The sequence below is a fragment of the Pteropus medius genome, unplaced genomic scaffold (assembly GCF_902729225.1).
Source record: "Pteropus medius unplaced genomic scaffold, Ma_sr-lr_union100, whole genome shotgun sequence".
Classification (NCBI taxonomy): domain Eukaryota; kingdom Metazoa; phylum Chordata; class Mammalia; order Chiroptera; family Pteropodidae; genus Pteropus; species Pteropus medius.
The window spans coordinates 304699-318094 of record NW_024353789.1 but is presented as its reverse complement, the minus strand read 5'-3'; the positions used below and the strand labels follow the sequence as shown (position 1 = coordinate 318094).

The following is a 13396-nucleotide window of genomic DNA, read 5'->3' as shown; positions in this document are numbered from 1 at the left end:
AGCTGTTCTTATTCCTCGCAACAAACCTGCAAGGCAGGTATGTTGTCTCCATTTTACAGATGAGATTAAGATTCAGAGAAGTTAAATGGCTTGTCCAAGGTCACATAGCTAGCAGATGTCTGTGCTTGGGTTCAGATTTAGGTCTGTGATTCTGAGGCCTGTGCTGACTCTTGTATTAAACTGCTAACCTCTGAGTATGCTTAGTTGATCCTTCCTCACATTAAGTTTTACTTGGACTTACCCGAACTCTTTACTGAGTTAATGTGCACACAAAGTACCTTTGTGTTCAATGTGTATAGATCCTGACGTGGAATTTTTTGTTATCTATTCTATTGTGAATGAACCAAGTCTCCGAGATTCCTCTAGAATAGATTGGTAGGACTGCCTGTTTCTGAGTGATTAATATGTGTGCATGTGTTTATGTTCTCAGCTACCTAGTGTGAGCCAGGAGACCCTAAAGCATAGTGGGATCGGACGAGCAGTGATGTATCTTTATAAACACCCCAAGGAGTCAAGGTCCAACAAAGACATGGCAGGGAAACTAATCAGTATGTACATTTTATTTTTTGTTGTGTTTATGTATTTATAAAATTTAACTATATTTACCAGTATTCATTTAAAATGAATCAATTAAGTGGAATAGAAAATTTTGTTGATACCTTCTTATAGATACCAGCCTTTTCCCTTTAGACTTAAAATGCTTCTCAGTATATTTAAGTATGCAATCCAGTATTAAGTACAGCAAGTAAAATGATGCATTTTCTAATCATGGATCAAGAGCATATAGAGAGAGAAGGATTAGAATGCAGGCCCTAGTGTTAGTCATACCTGGGTTCAAATCCTGTATTCACCACCTACCTTACTGCATATCCTTAGGCTCTAAGCCTTGGTTTTGCCTCCACTGTAACGTGGAAAGTTTTATTTACTTTGGTTATTGTAAAGATTAAACAAGAAGGTGTATGTAAAGCAATGCCTAACGCACATAGTCTTCAGGAAATGTTAGCCATTGTTGCTATTGTTGTTACTTTATAATGGTTTTCAAAACCTTTTTCGTGTTCTTATTTAACGATACCAGAGGAGTCTTAACTGAAATTCACCTAATCAGTTGCCATATTGTTTATGAAATCTTTTACTTTTAAAAATTAAAAATGTGCATTTTCATTGCCCTCCTTAAATTTTCCTGAGCTCCAAGTTGGAAGAAAATTTTAATTCCAAGCAGGATCGAAAAAGTAACTGCTTTTGTATCTGAATACAGTAATAATTTTTCTATTGAATTTTTAAGATTATTAAAATCTTTTAGGGAAATTTAAATTTTTTAAAAAGACTCAGCAATTTTTTATTGAATTCACCTCACTCCAAGGTGCATTTTCAGAATAACTTAAAATTTTTAATAAACCAGGGAAGTATTATATCTTTGATCTTATTAATAATCTGTTCATTTACTGTCTGTTAAATAATAAACTTTTGATGTTATTATGCAGGGATTCTCAGCTCTCTTTTTGCCTTAGACTGAGAAAAGCAGAATATTCCCGCTGGTACTCATGACTTACTACCACAGTGATTCTGAATCCAGGGGCGGGGTTGGTGGGTCAGTTTTCAAAGATAGATACCTGCTCCCTGCCCCTATGCTTCTTGCTTCTTTATTAGTTTAACAACACCTATGTTCTGTTTATAAAGGTCTTTTGTTTTGCTAGTATATTAAATGTAGGAATAAGCTACATTATGTTTCAAAACAAAAACTTCAGTTGGTAACTCTGGACTTTTACTAACTAAACAATGCGCTTGTAGTACTTTTTTTCATGTCCATCTTAGCAGCTTTCTTAGATTTAATGAAGTATAGGCTCTATGCCTATATTATTAAAATGTAATTTTTAAAGATTTAGACCATTTTGACAATAAGTAGCTTTTTTTAGCATAAGAAGTGTCAAGATTTCTATTCTGTAGAATAAATTTAGAAATTTGGCTGTCTTTATGAAATAACACAGGTAATTGATAACTATTTAAACTGAGTCAGATATTACTTTTTTAAACCTCTGTGGTGGTTACAGGTTTAAATGATCTTATTTTCTGAATTAGCTGGAGCTAGTTCTGATATTGGTGTTCTGTGTTTATCTTACAAATGGTTCTGAAATAATGGTACCTTCAGAATATGACATCACACTAGGGTGTGAATGTTACAGGGAATGGTAGGAGAAATACTGCTTTGTGGACTAAATAGTTGATTTTTGTTACAGATGAGTGGTCTCGGCCTATATTTGGTCTTACCTCAAACTACAAAGGAATGACAAGAGAAGAAAGGGAACAGAGAGACCTAGAACAAATGCCTCAACGACGAAGAATGAGCAGGTATGAGGGAACAGGTATGAGTAATTGGAGTAAATATTATTGTGATAACTCAGTGTTTTTGTAAATAAGATTATTGGGAAACCTGTAATAGGACTCATCTTTCAGCTAGATGTGTCTGTGTAGTTCATGTGTATTAATGAAAGTCAGCAACCCCTCGCAGATTTGATGGACTGTGGCTTCTGCCCCAATTCTGGAGGTTTGATGTTTTGTTCAAGCCACTTGCAGAAAAAAACTTTCTTGGTTTCATTTCCAAATTCTTAGGAGAGAAAAATAACGTTGATTTCATTTGTATCAGTAAACTGGATACAGTTGCATCCAGGATGGCAAGGTCATTAGTTACAAATAATGAAAACTGATGTGCAAGATTAGGAATCATATTTCCAGTGTAAAGGACATAATTGTGATCTAAGTTTGCTGTTTCACTCTGCTCTTATCTTAACAGGGTTATAATCAAAGGTTATAAGGTTTCAACATTCTTAATATTTCATTGATTACTTTTTTCCCAGCACTGGTGGTCAGACACCCCGAAGAGACCTGGAAAAGGTGCTGACAGGAGAGGAGAAGTAAGAGTTTTGTATTAATTTTTCTTTTTAGCCTATATAGAGAATATTCTGTTTGCTGCTTTGTTTTAAGAAAAATAGCAAGCAAAATGATGTTATGTTCACATTGGTGGGGTGTGATTTGCAGTTTAACATTATTGAATATCCACAAAGCATTATATTGGGTGCTCTGAAGGATATAAGGAAGATTGAGAAATAGTCCATCTAATAAAGATTTTGTTGCTTCTTGATATATATTAGATTTTTGGGTTAAGCTCTGGGAATACAAAATCACATTACAAATAGTCTATGCTCTCAGAAAGTCTTTGGAGAGATTATAGATAAAGAGAGCTCAAACAAAGATGTGGAATAGCGTTGCAAGGCCTATTTTAGGAATGGCAAGTAGGCTGAAGTGGTTGGGCCATAGTGTGGTCCCTGCAGTGGTGGAAGATTAGGTTGGAAACCTAGATGTGGACCAGATTTTTAAGGCTTTAAATCAAGATGAAGAATTTCTACTTCTCATTGTGATTTCATAGAAAGATTTTTGAGCGTGGGTGCGAAGTCATCAGATTTGATTTGGAGTGCTGGTGGCATGGTATAGAATGCGTTGGAGGGCAGAGTAACTGAAGGCGGTAATACAGTTAAACCAAGATAGTAATAGGGAAGCAGAAGGTTGAGAATATTTTGCAGAGATAAAATTGCCAGGAGTAGGTTATTTAGTGGGAGAGGAATTGGCTAGATTTGAAGACGACCACCAAAATTTTGACCTAAGTAGCTGAGATGATGGTATTATCATTCACTGAAATGGAAAAGAGGAAGTTGGCTTTGGGAGGGAGGTTGTGAGGAATTCATACGATAATGAGTGATGGTGAGGCTAGCTAAGACAGACAGCAGAAGGGTAGATCAGGTAACCTTGGGAGGGCAGAGGGGATTTGAAAGAGGCGAGTATCTGAATGGGATGGGGCCCAGCTGTGGTTGGCTACATAAGCAGCATGCTCTTCTCACTCTCAGGGCTCTTAGACCTGGAGATCCTGGATTCTGTGCCCGTGCGAGGGTCCCAATGCCCTCAAACAAAGACTACGTTGTCAGGCCCAAGTGGAACGTAGAGATGGAGTCATCCAGGGTAAGCATGCAGGGAATAGCATGGCGGATCTCAAGTGCAAAGTACTGTTTTGTCTTTTACTTCATGTTTAGTGACCCTTAATTGCTCTTCAGGTTTATCTGATTTAAAGAGAGCTGTTTTCTGGTCTTTTATCGAGCCAGATCGATTCATTGTTAATGAGCTTTACTTCAGACTTAAAGCAACATTATCAAGTCAAGAAGTTTTTTCCTTTATCCCTTTATTTCAACTGAATCTTGAAGCCAAATGTTCTGATAGTCATTTTTTTAGAACTATGAGAATCAGAACTCACCTGCTTATGTAGTCACCCCTCCCTTTCTCAATCGTTTTAAATAATTCTGTTATGAAATGTTTAGGGTAGACACTTCCTCTGTCATCACTGTAAATACTACTCAGTGATCTTCATTGCTTCTTAGTAATCTTTTTTTATTCTCCATTCCAACTGCTCTTTCTAGCCTGGTATTCTTAAAAAGGGCCTAAACCGATTGGAAAAGCATAAGAGGCGATTTGCCGAACAGAAACGACTCAGCAGAGTGCACCGTGCTGTCAAGTTCAGCATTGAAGGCAACAGGATGCCCCTGTAGGCCTGGCCCTACCAGTGTATCCGGGAGGTATCCCCAAGGAGGCATGCTCTGTGCATGGGCTTGAATTGTCAGTAGCTGAAGTGAAAACAAGTGTGTGTGTGCTTGTTTAACGAGACAAGGCCAGGCTCACTTCTAGTTTCTAAAATAATGACCCTAATGGGCATTTTGTGACATTCAGGTTCTCTTGAATATTTAGAAATTGACATGGAAGTCCTTTCCTTTATCAGTACCCTAGAGTTCAATAGATAATTATTTCCCTTACAAGCATTTTGGTCTTCCTGACTGGGACTCATTTTTATTAAAAAGGCTTTTGTTAGGGCCCAGAACCATAGTCTGCATTGCAGGCACATTAACTGGTCAGTAGCTTCTTAGTGGGAAGGAGGTAGCTAATTTTCCTATTGTCAGTGGCTCAGCAACTTGGATTTGAGGACTCACTGCTGAAAGCCTGACACTAAATACTTAGGAAATAAATTTGATTAAGTCATATTTAGTATGTGATTGGAAATGAAAAAGACTTTGAAACGTTCATAAAGCCAGACTCCCTGACCTGCTCTGTTGAGATTAATGGTGGCACCTTTGTTGTAGTGTACTCTTGAGAGTCTGAGTGTGCTGTGTGCCTTTCGTGACCTCTCTGTGACCCCCACTTTGGCAGCTACTTCATGGATTACACTCAACCTTCCTGCCAGTTCACTCTGCTATGAAGCTACTATCAAAACAAAGCACACTCTTATTTGTTGAGAATAAAGGGTAGCAGAGCACTACTAGTTTGGTGCCACAAACTTCATCTGTACTTCTTTTCGTCTTTCTTTTATCTACGTCCCTTGATATCCCTTCTCTCCCATCTGCCCCAAAACACCTGTTTCTTTTTACCTTTTCACTGTCTGTTCCCTCTTTTTATCCTTCTCTTTCATAATATTTTCTCTTCCCCAACACACATATTTGTGAGAGTTGAGAACTATAGTGTGGCAAAGGAAATGTCATAAACATTATGTGTGACTAGTCAACTTTGGGAGCACGCCTCGTGTCCTGAGGGTGTGCATCTATCTGCTGCTATTTCTGGCTCTGGTTCTGCCTTCCCTGTGGGTGATGGGGAGGTGGGAAGAGGTGGCCCAACCTCCTGTTGGAACAGAGAGGTGAGGGAAATTCTATAATGTAGAGTTCCTTTCCTTCATCGTCAATACTGCCAAAACCATAATGTACTGGTATTTATCTAGGCCTGAGAATGGCTTATAGAGCTCTTTTGAAAAAAAAATAAGGCATGTTTTGGGGCTTGTGGTCCCATGTTACATTTCATTCTCTTGTTCTTAAGCCACCTGGTGCTATTCCCCTGCTCAGGAAGATTTCTCACATATTCACAAAGGCCTTCACATTGCACCAACACTAATGAGTATTATTAGAAAATGTATTATTCAAGAAGAAAATTGGAGTGAGAAAATGGCTTTCAAATGAAACTTGTCATTTTTATTTTTGAAATTATGTAAATAAATATAAAATACTAGAATAACCCCATTCCCAAAGTCCTGCTCTTTCTCTGAGTCACCATTGTTAACAATTTGATGTGTTAAATGTATTTCCAGTAATGCTTCAAACTTAGTTTTTTCTTGTTATAATTGTAGAAAAATTTGAAGTAGTGAAAAGAAAAATCACCCACTATTCAAAAGCACTTTGATATATTTTTGCCTTTCTATTGCTATTTTAATATAATTAAAATTATGCTGTATATAATTTTGATCACTTCTCATTAAACTACCTTACAGATTTATCATTTATAATAGCTGCATAATGATTTATTATGTGAATATATAATTGGTTTTTCATTTCTCTATGGTTTCTTATTTTCTCTCCTAAGTAATGCAGTAACCTATACTACATTGTATGTTTATATGTTAATTTATTCCATGGAGTGCTTTTAAACATTAAAATGACAAAAGCAATGCATGTTTTTATATAAGCTTTTAAATACAGAAAGCACAAATAAAGTTAATGTCACTTGTAAACTCACCATACCTTAACGTTAACATTTTGAGTTGCTTCTTTTTGGTCCTTTTTATGTGTATGTAAACATTATTACTGGTTTTGGGTTTTCTGAACTTTTAAGCACAATCTTGAATCATATTTTATACTTTGTTAGGTTTGTGTTTTACATAGCATGGTAAAAATTCAATTTAGTAAACTTTCTTCAGTGATACAATATTGTGTCAGAACACAGTTGTGCCATAATTGTTTATTTATTTATTCACTTATTTATTTATTTAGGTGAGGCAACCCTTGGTTGACCTCACAGATTGCAAGGACCTTGTCGGCTTACAATCCCATATTTTTTTATTTTTACTTTTTATACCTACAGCACCTGGTCTTCCTAGGTGGTCTCCCATCCAAATACTAACTAGGCCCGACCCTGCTTAGCTTCCAAGATCAGACGGGCTTGGGCTTGTTCAAGGTAGCATGTACCATAATTTTTTAAACTAATCCATCTCGTTAATCTTTTAGGCTGCTTTTGGGTTTTTACTGGTAAAACAGTGATAAAACTCTTCACTGATAAAACTGCATTACACTTTTACTATCCAAAGGGGGTGGTATAGAGTTTTTGAATCAGGAAAAAAGTCATTGAATTTAGCATATTAGGTACTATGTTCTTGGTGTTTTCAGGCTTGGGAAAACTAGGCATCTGGCAGCTACAACAACTCTTATGAGCTATAACTAGGAGGAGATTGTACAACCTGAATGTATTTCAGTTTCTGGGGCGGGAGGGCTCAGACTGTTAGAGAAAGTTCTGGGAGGAGTGGGTAAGGAGAAATCCAGGCTGTATCCAGGTTGGAGTGTAGAGCTGCTAGGAGTTGGGGAGTTGGCGGAGATCTGAAAGGTAAGTCTTCCAGTGTGGACTGACTGTAAGTACTAATAATCAGGGCACACTGTCTGAAAGTAAGTTAGATATTTGGGGCTCTTCAGGAAATCTGGGATATTCAATATGGTAATAGTAACACAGCACTTTCTCATCTGATAATGAATTTTTATGGTAACTCAGTGCTATTAAAATGGATATAAAATAATATTTAGAATTGGCGTATTCCTAGAAAATCTATGGTTATCAGCATGGCCCTTGTTCAAGAATGTTCAAACTCCTATAGAGTTTCTTGCTTATATCTGAGTGTGGAGGTGGTGTCCAGAGGTGGGATAAGACTGGATAGGCTCCAGGACTCAAAGGAACTTCACCACGCTAGCATCAACCCTGGAATGTCTCCCAGACTCTGCCTTCTTTTAGCATTCTTTGCATTGAGACTTAATTTTCTTTCCTTTTTGTGTCGAGTATACTTACTTAACCTAAATGTAATGGTTGCAAAGTAGTAATAATAGTGATATTTATTTAGAGCACTGACTGTATACCAGCCCATGTGTTTATATTTGACAATATTTTCTCAGTAACTTCTCCCAGCAGTCCTGAAAGGAGTGCTGACCAGGGCATGATTTGCCCAAGGTCGCAGAACCTGCTCAGGCAGAGCAGGGCTTTTTTACCCGTCTGAACTTAGAGCTCCAGCACTTCATGGGTTTGCTTTGCTAACCCTCTGACATCATCCATCACGCTTAAGGCTTTTTCTCAGATGACTTTCCTTGCCTTAGAAGATCATCATTCTTTATGCCAGCACTTTTTGAAGGTGTATTTGACAAGAGGTCAACTCCACATTTGGTCTTTAAAAGGGGAAAGCATACAGTCAAAATATAATGTGGTGCAATTAGGGGGATCATAGGTTCAATTTTTCCTCTCTCTCATCTAGGAGGTTTCCATGGACTGAGGCAAAAGTTAACAATAAGGCACAGACAATAATAAAATTACTCTTCAGTGAGTGTTTTCTAACCCTGCTGAGTGTACTTGCTCTTTTGTTCCTAAGGGCACTGAAGCATATTCTGGTTATTCCAGCTCTAGGAGCTCTTCTGACTGCTAAATTTCAGAAAAAAAGGATGAAAGACAAAACTAGATTTATGTATTTCAATAATTGCTCTTTAATTTTTACTCCACTCTTAGTTTCAGGGAACCTCCAAGAAGGGTATCAGTCGACTGGATAAACAGATGAGAAAGTTCACAGATATCAGGAAAAAAAGCAGATCTGCACACGCAGTGAAAATCAGCATCGAGGGCAATAAAATGCCATTGTGACTTTGCCTGGGCTGTGTCCCCATCTCTAAGAAATGCGCAATGGACTCTTTGGAGAAAGAAGATGACATTTTAAACTTTTTTAGTGTATCTGTAAATGGTTCAGCTTATATTAAATATTGTCATAGGACTTGCATTTCTCTCCATTGTATTTAAAACTGTTTGTCATGTACTTTGTACAGAGGAATACTAGTCACACTTCTATAAACTTTACATAATAAAATTCCAGTCTGGTTTTGGGGGGCTTGTCTCTTCATTGTCTTAGAGGATACATTCTTAGTGGGAGTCAAAGTTGGTTCTTGGCAAGTGAAAAAAACTTTGGACATTATGGAGGTTTGTTATCTTTCAAAATTTAACTTTACCTGACTGGTGTAATAAGGAATTTGGTTTCTGTCCTGGGTTCCTGACAGGGAGCTTCTAAAGCCCTTTAGGTTTCCTGGGTGAGAGGAATGTCTTTGTGATGCTACCGAGTGACTCAATGGTAAGGCCCTGTGTAACTTTAGTACGGGGGCTGGTCACCGGAAAGACCTTAGAGGTCTTTTTTTAGAGGGTTAGGACTTTGAACAGGCCTGACCTAAAGGGTGCTGAAGATTAAGTTCAGTCATTCAGTCATGTGGCCAGTGATTTAATCAATTATGCCGAAGCAGTGAAGCCCCAGTTAAGAACTCTGGGTACCAGAGCTCAATGGAGCTTCCTGATTGGTGAACACATTGATGTGCTGAGATGGCGATGTACCTTGATTCCACAAAATGGGGGTGCTGATACTGTGTTTCCTCCTAGATCTTTATTGTGTCTTTATTTGGCTGGTCCTCCTAATTTGAATCTTTTATAATAAAACTATAAATATAGTACTGTCCTGATTTCTGTGAGTTATTTTAGTGAATTCTTGAACCTGGGGGATTGTGGAAACACCCAGATTTGTAACCAGTCAGCCATAAGTGGGATGGACTTCACTTGCAGCTGGCAACTGAAATGGAGACAGTCTTGTGGATGACTGAGCCCTTAAACCTGTGAGGTGTGATGCTAACTCCAGGTGGTTAGTATCAATTGAATTGCAACATCCTAGCTAGAGTTAAAACAACCTACCAACAAAATCTTATTTCTTAGTATTTATCTTGTTAGGGAAATTTTCATTATTTGATTTTAATTGTAGGCATACCTTGGAGATATTGTGGATTCTATTCCAGACCACTGCAATAAAGTGAATATTGGAATAAAGCAAGTCACATGAGTTTTTTGGTTTCTCAGTGCATATAAAAGTTATGTTACACTATACTGTAGTGTTAAATATGCAGTAGCATTATATCTTTAAAAACAATGTACATACCTTAATTCAAAATTAGATTATTTCTTTAAAAAAAAAAAATGCCATCATCTGAGCCTTCAGCAAGTCATAATCTTTGCTGGTGGAGGGTCTTGCCTCAGTGTTGATGGCTGCTGACTGATAATGGTAGTAGCTAAAGGTTGGGGTATCTGGCAATTTCATAAAATAAGAACAATGAAGTTTATTGTGTTGGTTAACTTCCTTTCATGGACAATTTCTCAAAAATCAGTAATAACATTACCATAACAAAATAATGAAAAAGTTTGAAATATTGCAAGAATTACCAACAGACACAAAGTGAGGAAATGGAAACATGGCACCAATAGACTTGTACACAGGATTGCCACAAACCTCCATTTTATATTGTACTGTGAAGCACAATAAAGTGAGGTATGCCTGAAATTGAGTTTTCTCCTTGAGGTTTGCCGAAATGAAGAAAAAGATTGATAAATACTCTCCTAGAGGAAATGTGGATATAACAACATTCACTGTGCCAGTTTGTAGCAATCAGGCAGTTGGGTTAGAGGTCATTATCACATCTGTATTCTATTTTTGTTATACCTTTATTTTAATAGTCTACAGATTTAATCAACAAATCACTGATTAGTCAAGATGACTAAATTAAGATGACTGAAGAACTAATTTGTCTTTAGCAATCTTACGTCAATAGAAATTGGGGTAGAATATCTGGCAATGTTAATTTTCAAAAACAATCGCCGCAAAAGCATGAAGTTAATGTACTTTACTCCTAATCTGTCAAGATCACTTTACACTTTCAACAAACTTACAAATAGGATAGTGAGTTGTTAAAAGGCCAGGTACGTAAAGACATTATCTGGTAATAACCACTAGACTGAGATGGAAAAACAACTTTTCTGCAGAGACATTTTGCTTTATGTAAATATCCTCAAAACCACTTGTAAGAGCAACAAAAACAGCCACCTACTGAAAATGTTGGTGACTCTGATCATTAAAAATTCTAAACAAAGGTAAGAAAGTACTTTTAAAAACATTTTAGTATTAATATAGCATTTGGGCATTTAATGGGGTAAGTAAGCTTCAGTTATCTGAAAATTTCACCTGTATAGGGTAAAACTGATGATATCAGGTAATAAAATGGTAACATACCTGAGGAATTCAAAATTAAGGGAGATTCTCATACTATATTTAAAATTTATATATAAATGGTTCTTGTTCCCTGATTTATTTAAAAGAGTCTTAAACCTGGCCAACCAGAATAGCCTTTGAAAAAATTTTTTGGAAATATTTCCAGTTTACAATAATGTTGCAAGAAAAGTAAAATAAACTCCCACTTACCCTTCAGCTCATTTACCAAGTGTAACATTTTGCCACATTTGTCACATAGTAAAGTTGACAGCTTGCATCTTTACCCCAAATAATTATATTCCCAAAGGACTTTTAGTTTATTTCAGTATCGATGATGTTAACTTAACCACTGGGATGGAGTAATGCAGTTTTTTTTCAGTTAAAATATATTTTTTAATTGTTAATTGTGTAAATATGTAAAATACACATCAAATCTACCATCTAAAAGGACCAGTTACAGTTAACGGCATTAATGTACATTCATTCACTTTGTTGGGCAACCATTCCTACTTTTCATCTCTAGAAATCTTCATTGGGCAAAACTGAAACTACCCATTGAACACCACCTTCCAGTACCCCTTTTCCCCTTGCGCTGGCAACCACCATTCTACTTTGTCTCTGATTTTGACTACTCGAGGTATATAAGGTGAATCATACATTATTTATCCTTTTTTGACTGGTTTATTCACTTAGCATAATGTCCTCAAGGTTTATCTATGTTGCAGCATGTCAGAATTTCCTACCATTTTTAAGGCTGAGTAGTACTCTATGTATATACCACATTTTATTTATCCACCTGTTGATGGACACAGGTTGCTTCCATCTTTTGGCTGTTGTGAATAATTTAGTCATGAACATGCATGTACAAATATCTTTTTAGACCCTGCCTTTAGTTCTTCCAAATATCCAGAAGTGAAATTGCTGGTAATTGTTTTCTTAATTTTTTGAGGAACTGTCATACTGTTTTCCCTAATGGCTGCTCTGTTTTACATTCCCACCAACAGTGCAAAAAGGTTCCAGTTTGTCCACATCCTCACCAACAGTTATTTTCTTTTTGTTTTCTTTTCTTTTTTAAAAAACTAAGTTTATTGGGGTAACATTGGTTAATACTATTATATAATTTTCAACTATAATTTCACATCAGTATACTCTATTGTGTGTTTACCACCCGAAGTCCAATTTCCTTCAGCTACCATATATTTGATCCCCTTTACCCACTTCACCCTCCCCTACCCCTCTATATTTGACCCCCATTACCCTGTCTACCTCCCCCCTTCTCCCCCTACCCCGTCCCTTCTCCCCTACCTCCCACCCTCTGGTAACCACTAGTCTATAGTCCATGTCCATAAGTCTCTGTCCTGTTCATTTGTTGCTTTTAGGTTTATATCCCACATACAAGTGATATGTGATTTTCAACTTTTTCTGTCTGGCTTATTTCGCTTAGCATGATTATTTCAAGGGCCATCCATGTTGTTGCAAATGGCAGTATATCATCTGTTTGTTTGTTTGTTTTTTTAAAGTAGCCAACCTAATGGATGTGAGATGGTATTTTGTTGTGGTTTTCATTTGTATTTCCCTAGTGATTAATGATACTGAGCATGTTTTCATATTCTTATTGGTGCTTTGGATATCTTTAAAGAGATGTCTGTTCAAGTCCTTTGCCCATTTTAAAAATGGGTGGGTTTTTTTGGTTGAGCTGTCAGAGTTCTTTATATGTTCTGAATAATAATCCTTATCGGATTTGCAAATTCTTTTTTACCCATTCTATGGATTGTCTTTTCACTCTCTTTCTGGTAACCTCTGATGCACAGTTTATTTTAATTTTGATGTAGTCCAGTTTATCTGTTTCTTTGATTTCCTATGCTTTTGGTGTCATATCCAAGAAATCATTGCCAAATCCAATGTCATATAGCTTTCTCCCTATGTTTTCTAAGAGTTTTATAAATTTAACTCTTACATTTAGGTATTTAATCCATTTTACGTTAACTTGTATTTGGTGTACAGTAAGCATACAACTCTTTTTGCGTGTGGATATCCAGTTTTACCAACACCATTTGTTGAAAAGACTACTTTCTCCATTGAATGGTCATTGCACCCTTGTCAAAAATTATTCGATGCTATGTGCAAGGGTTTATTTCTGGACTCTTTGTTTCTATATGTCTGTCTTTCTGCCTATGTGATACTATTTCAACTACTGTAGCTTTGTAGTAAATTTTGAAATCAGGA

General features: G+C 36.7%; 1 protein-coding gene and 1 pseudogene across 7 annotated transcripts in view; one reads left to right on the top strand and one right to left on the bottom strand.

Moving 5' to 3' along the window:
* Positions 1 to 13396, top strand: part of IWS1 (interacts with SUPT6H, CTD assembly factor 1) — a 53031-nt gene that overhangs the window by 31940 nt on the left and 7695 nt on the right. For 3 of the 7 annotated variants that reach the window (XM_039851255.1, XM_039851253.1, XM_039851254.1), the window contains exons 11-14: positions 431 to 548; positions 2235 to 2346; positions 2853 to 2909; positions 3897 to 4008. In XM_039851255.1, coding sequence (XP_039707189.1) covers positions 431 to 548; positions 2235 to 2346; positions 2853 to 2909; positions 3897 to 4008 — 399 coding nt within the window. Of the gene's footprint in view, positions 1 to 430; positions 549 to 2234; positions 2361 to 2852; positions 2910 to 3896; positions 4009 to 4460; positions 6608 to 8610; positions 9591 to 13396 lie in introns of those variants that run through there. The other 4 variants (XR_005650362.1, XR_005650363.1, XM_039851256.1 and 1 more) reach the window with 4 other exon arrangements.
* LOC120593454 (uncharacterized) lies at positions 6928 to 7047 on the bottom strand (annotated as a pseudogene).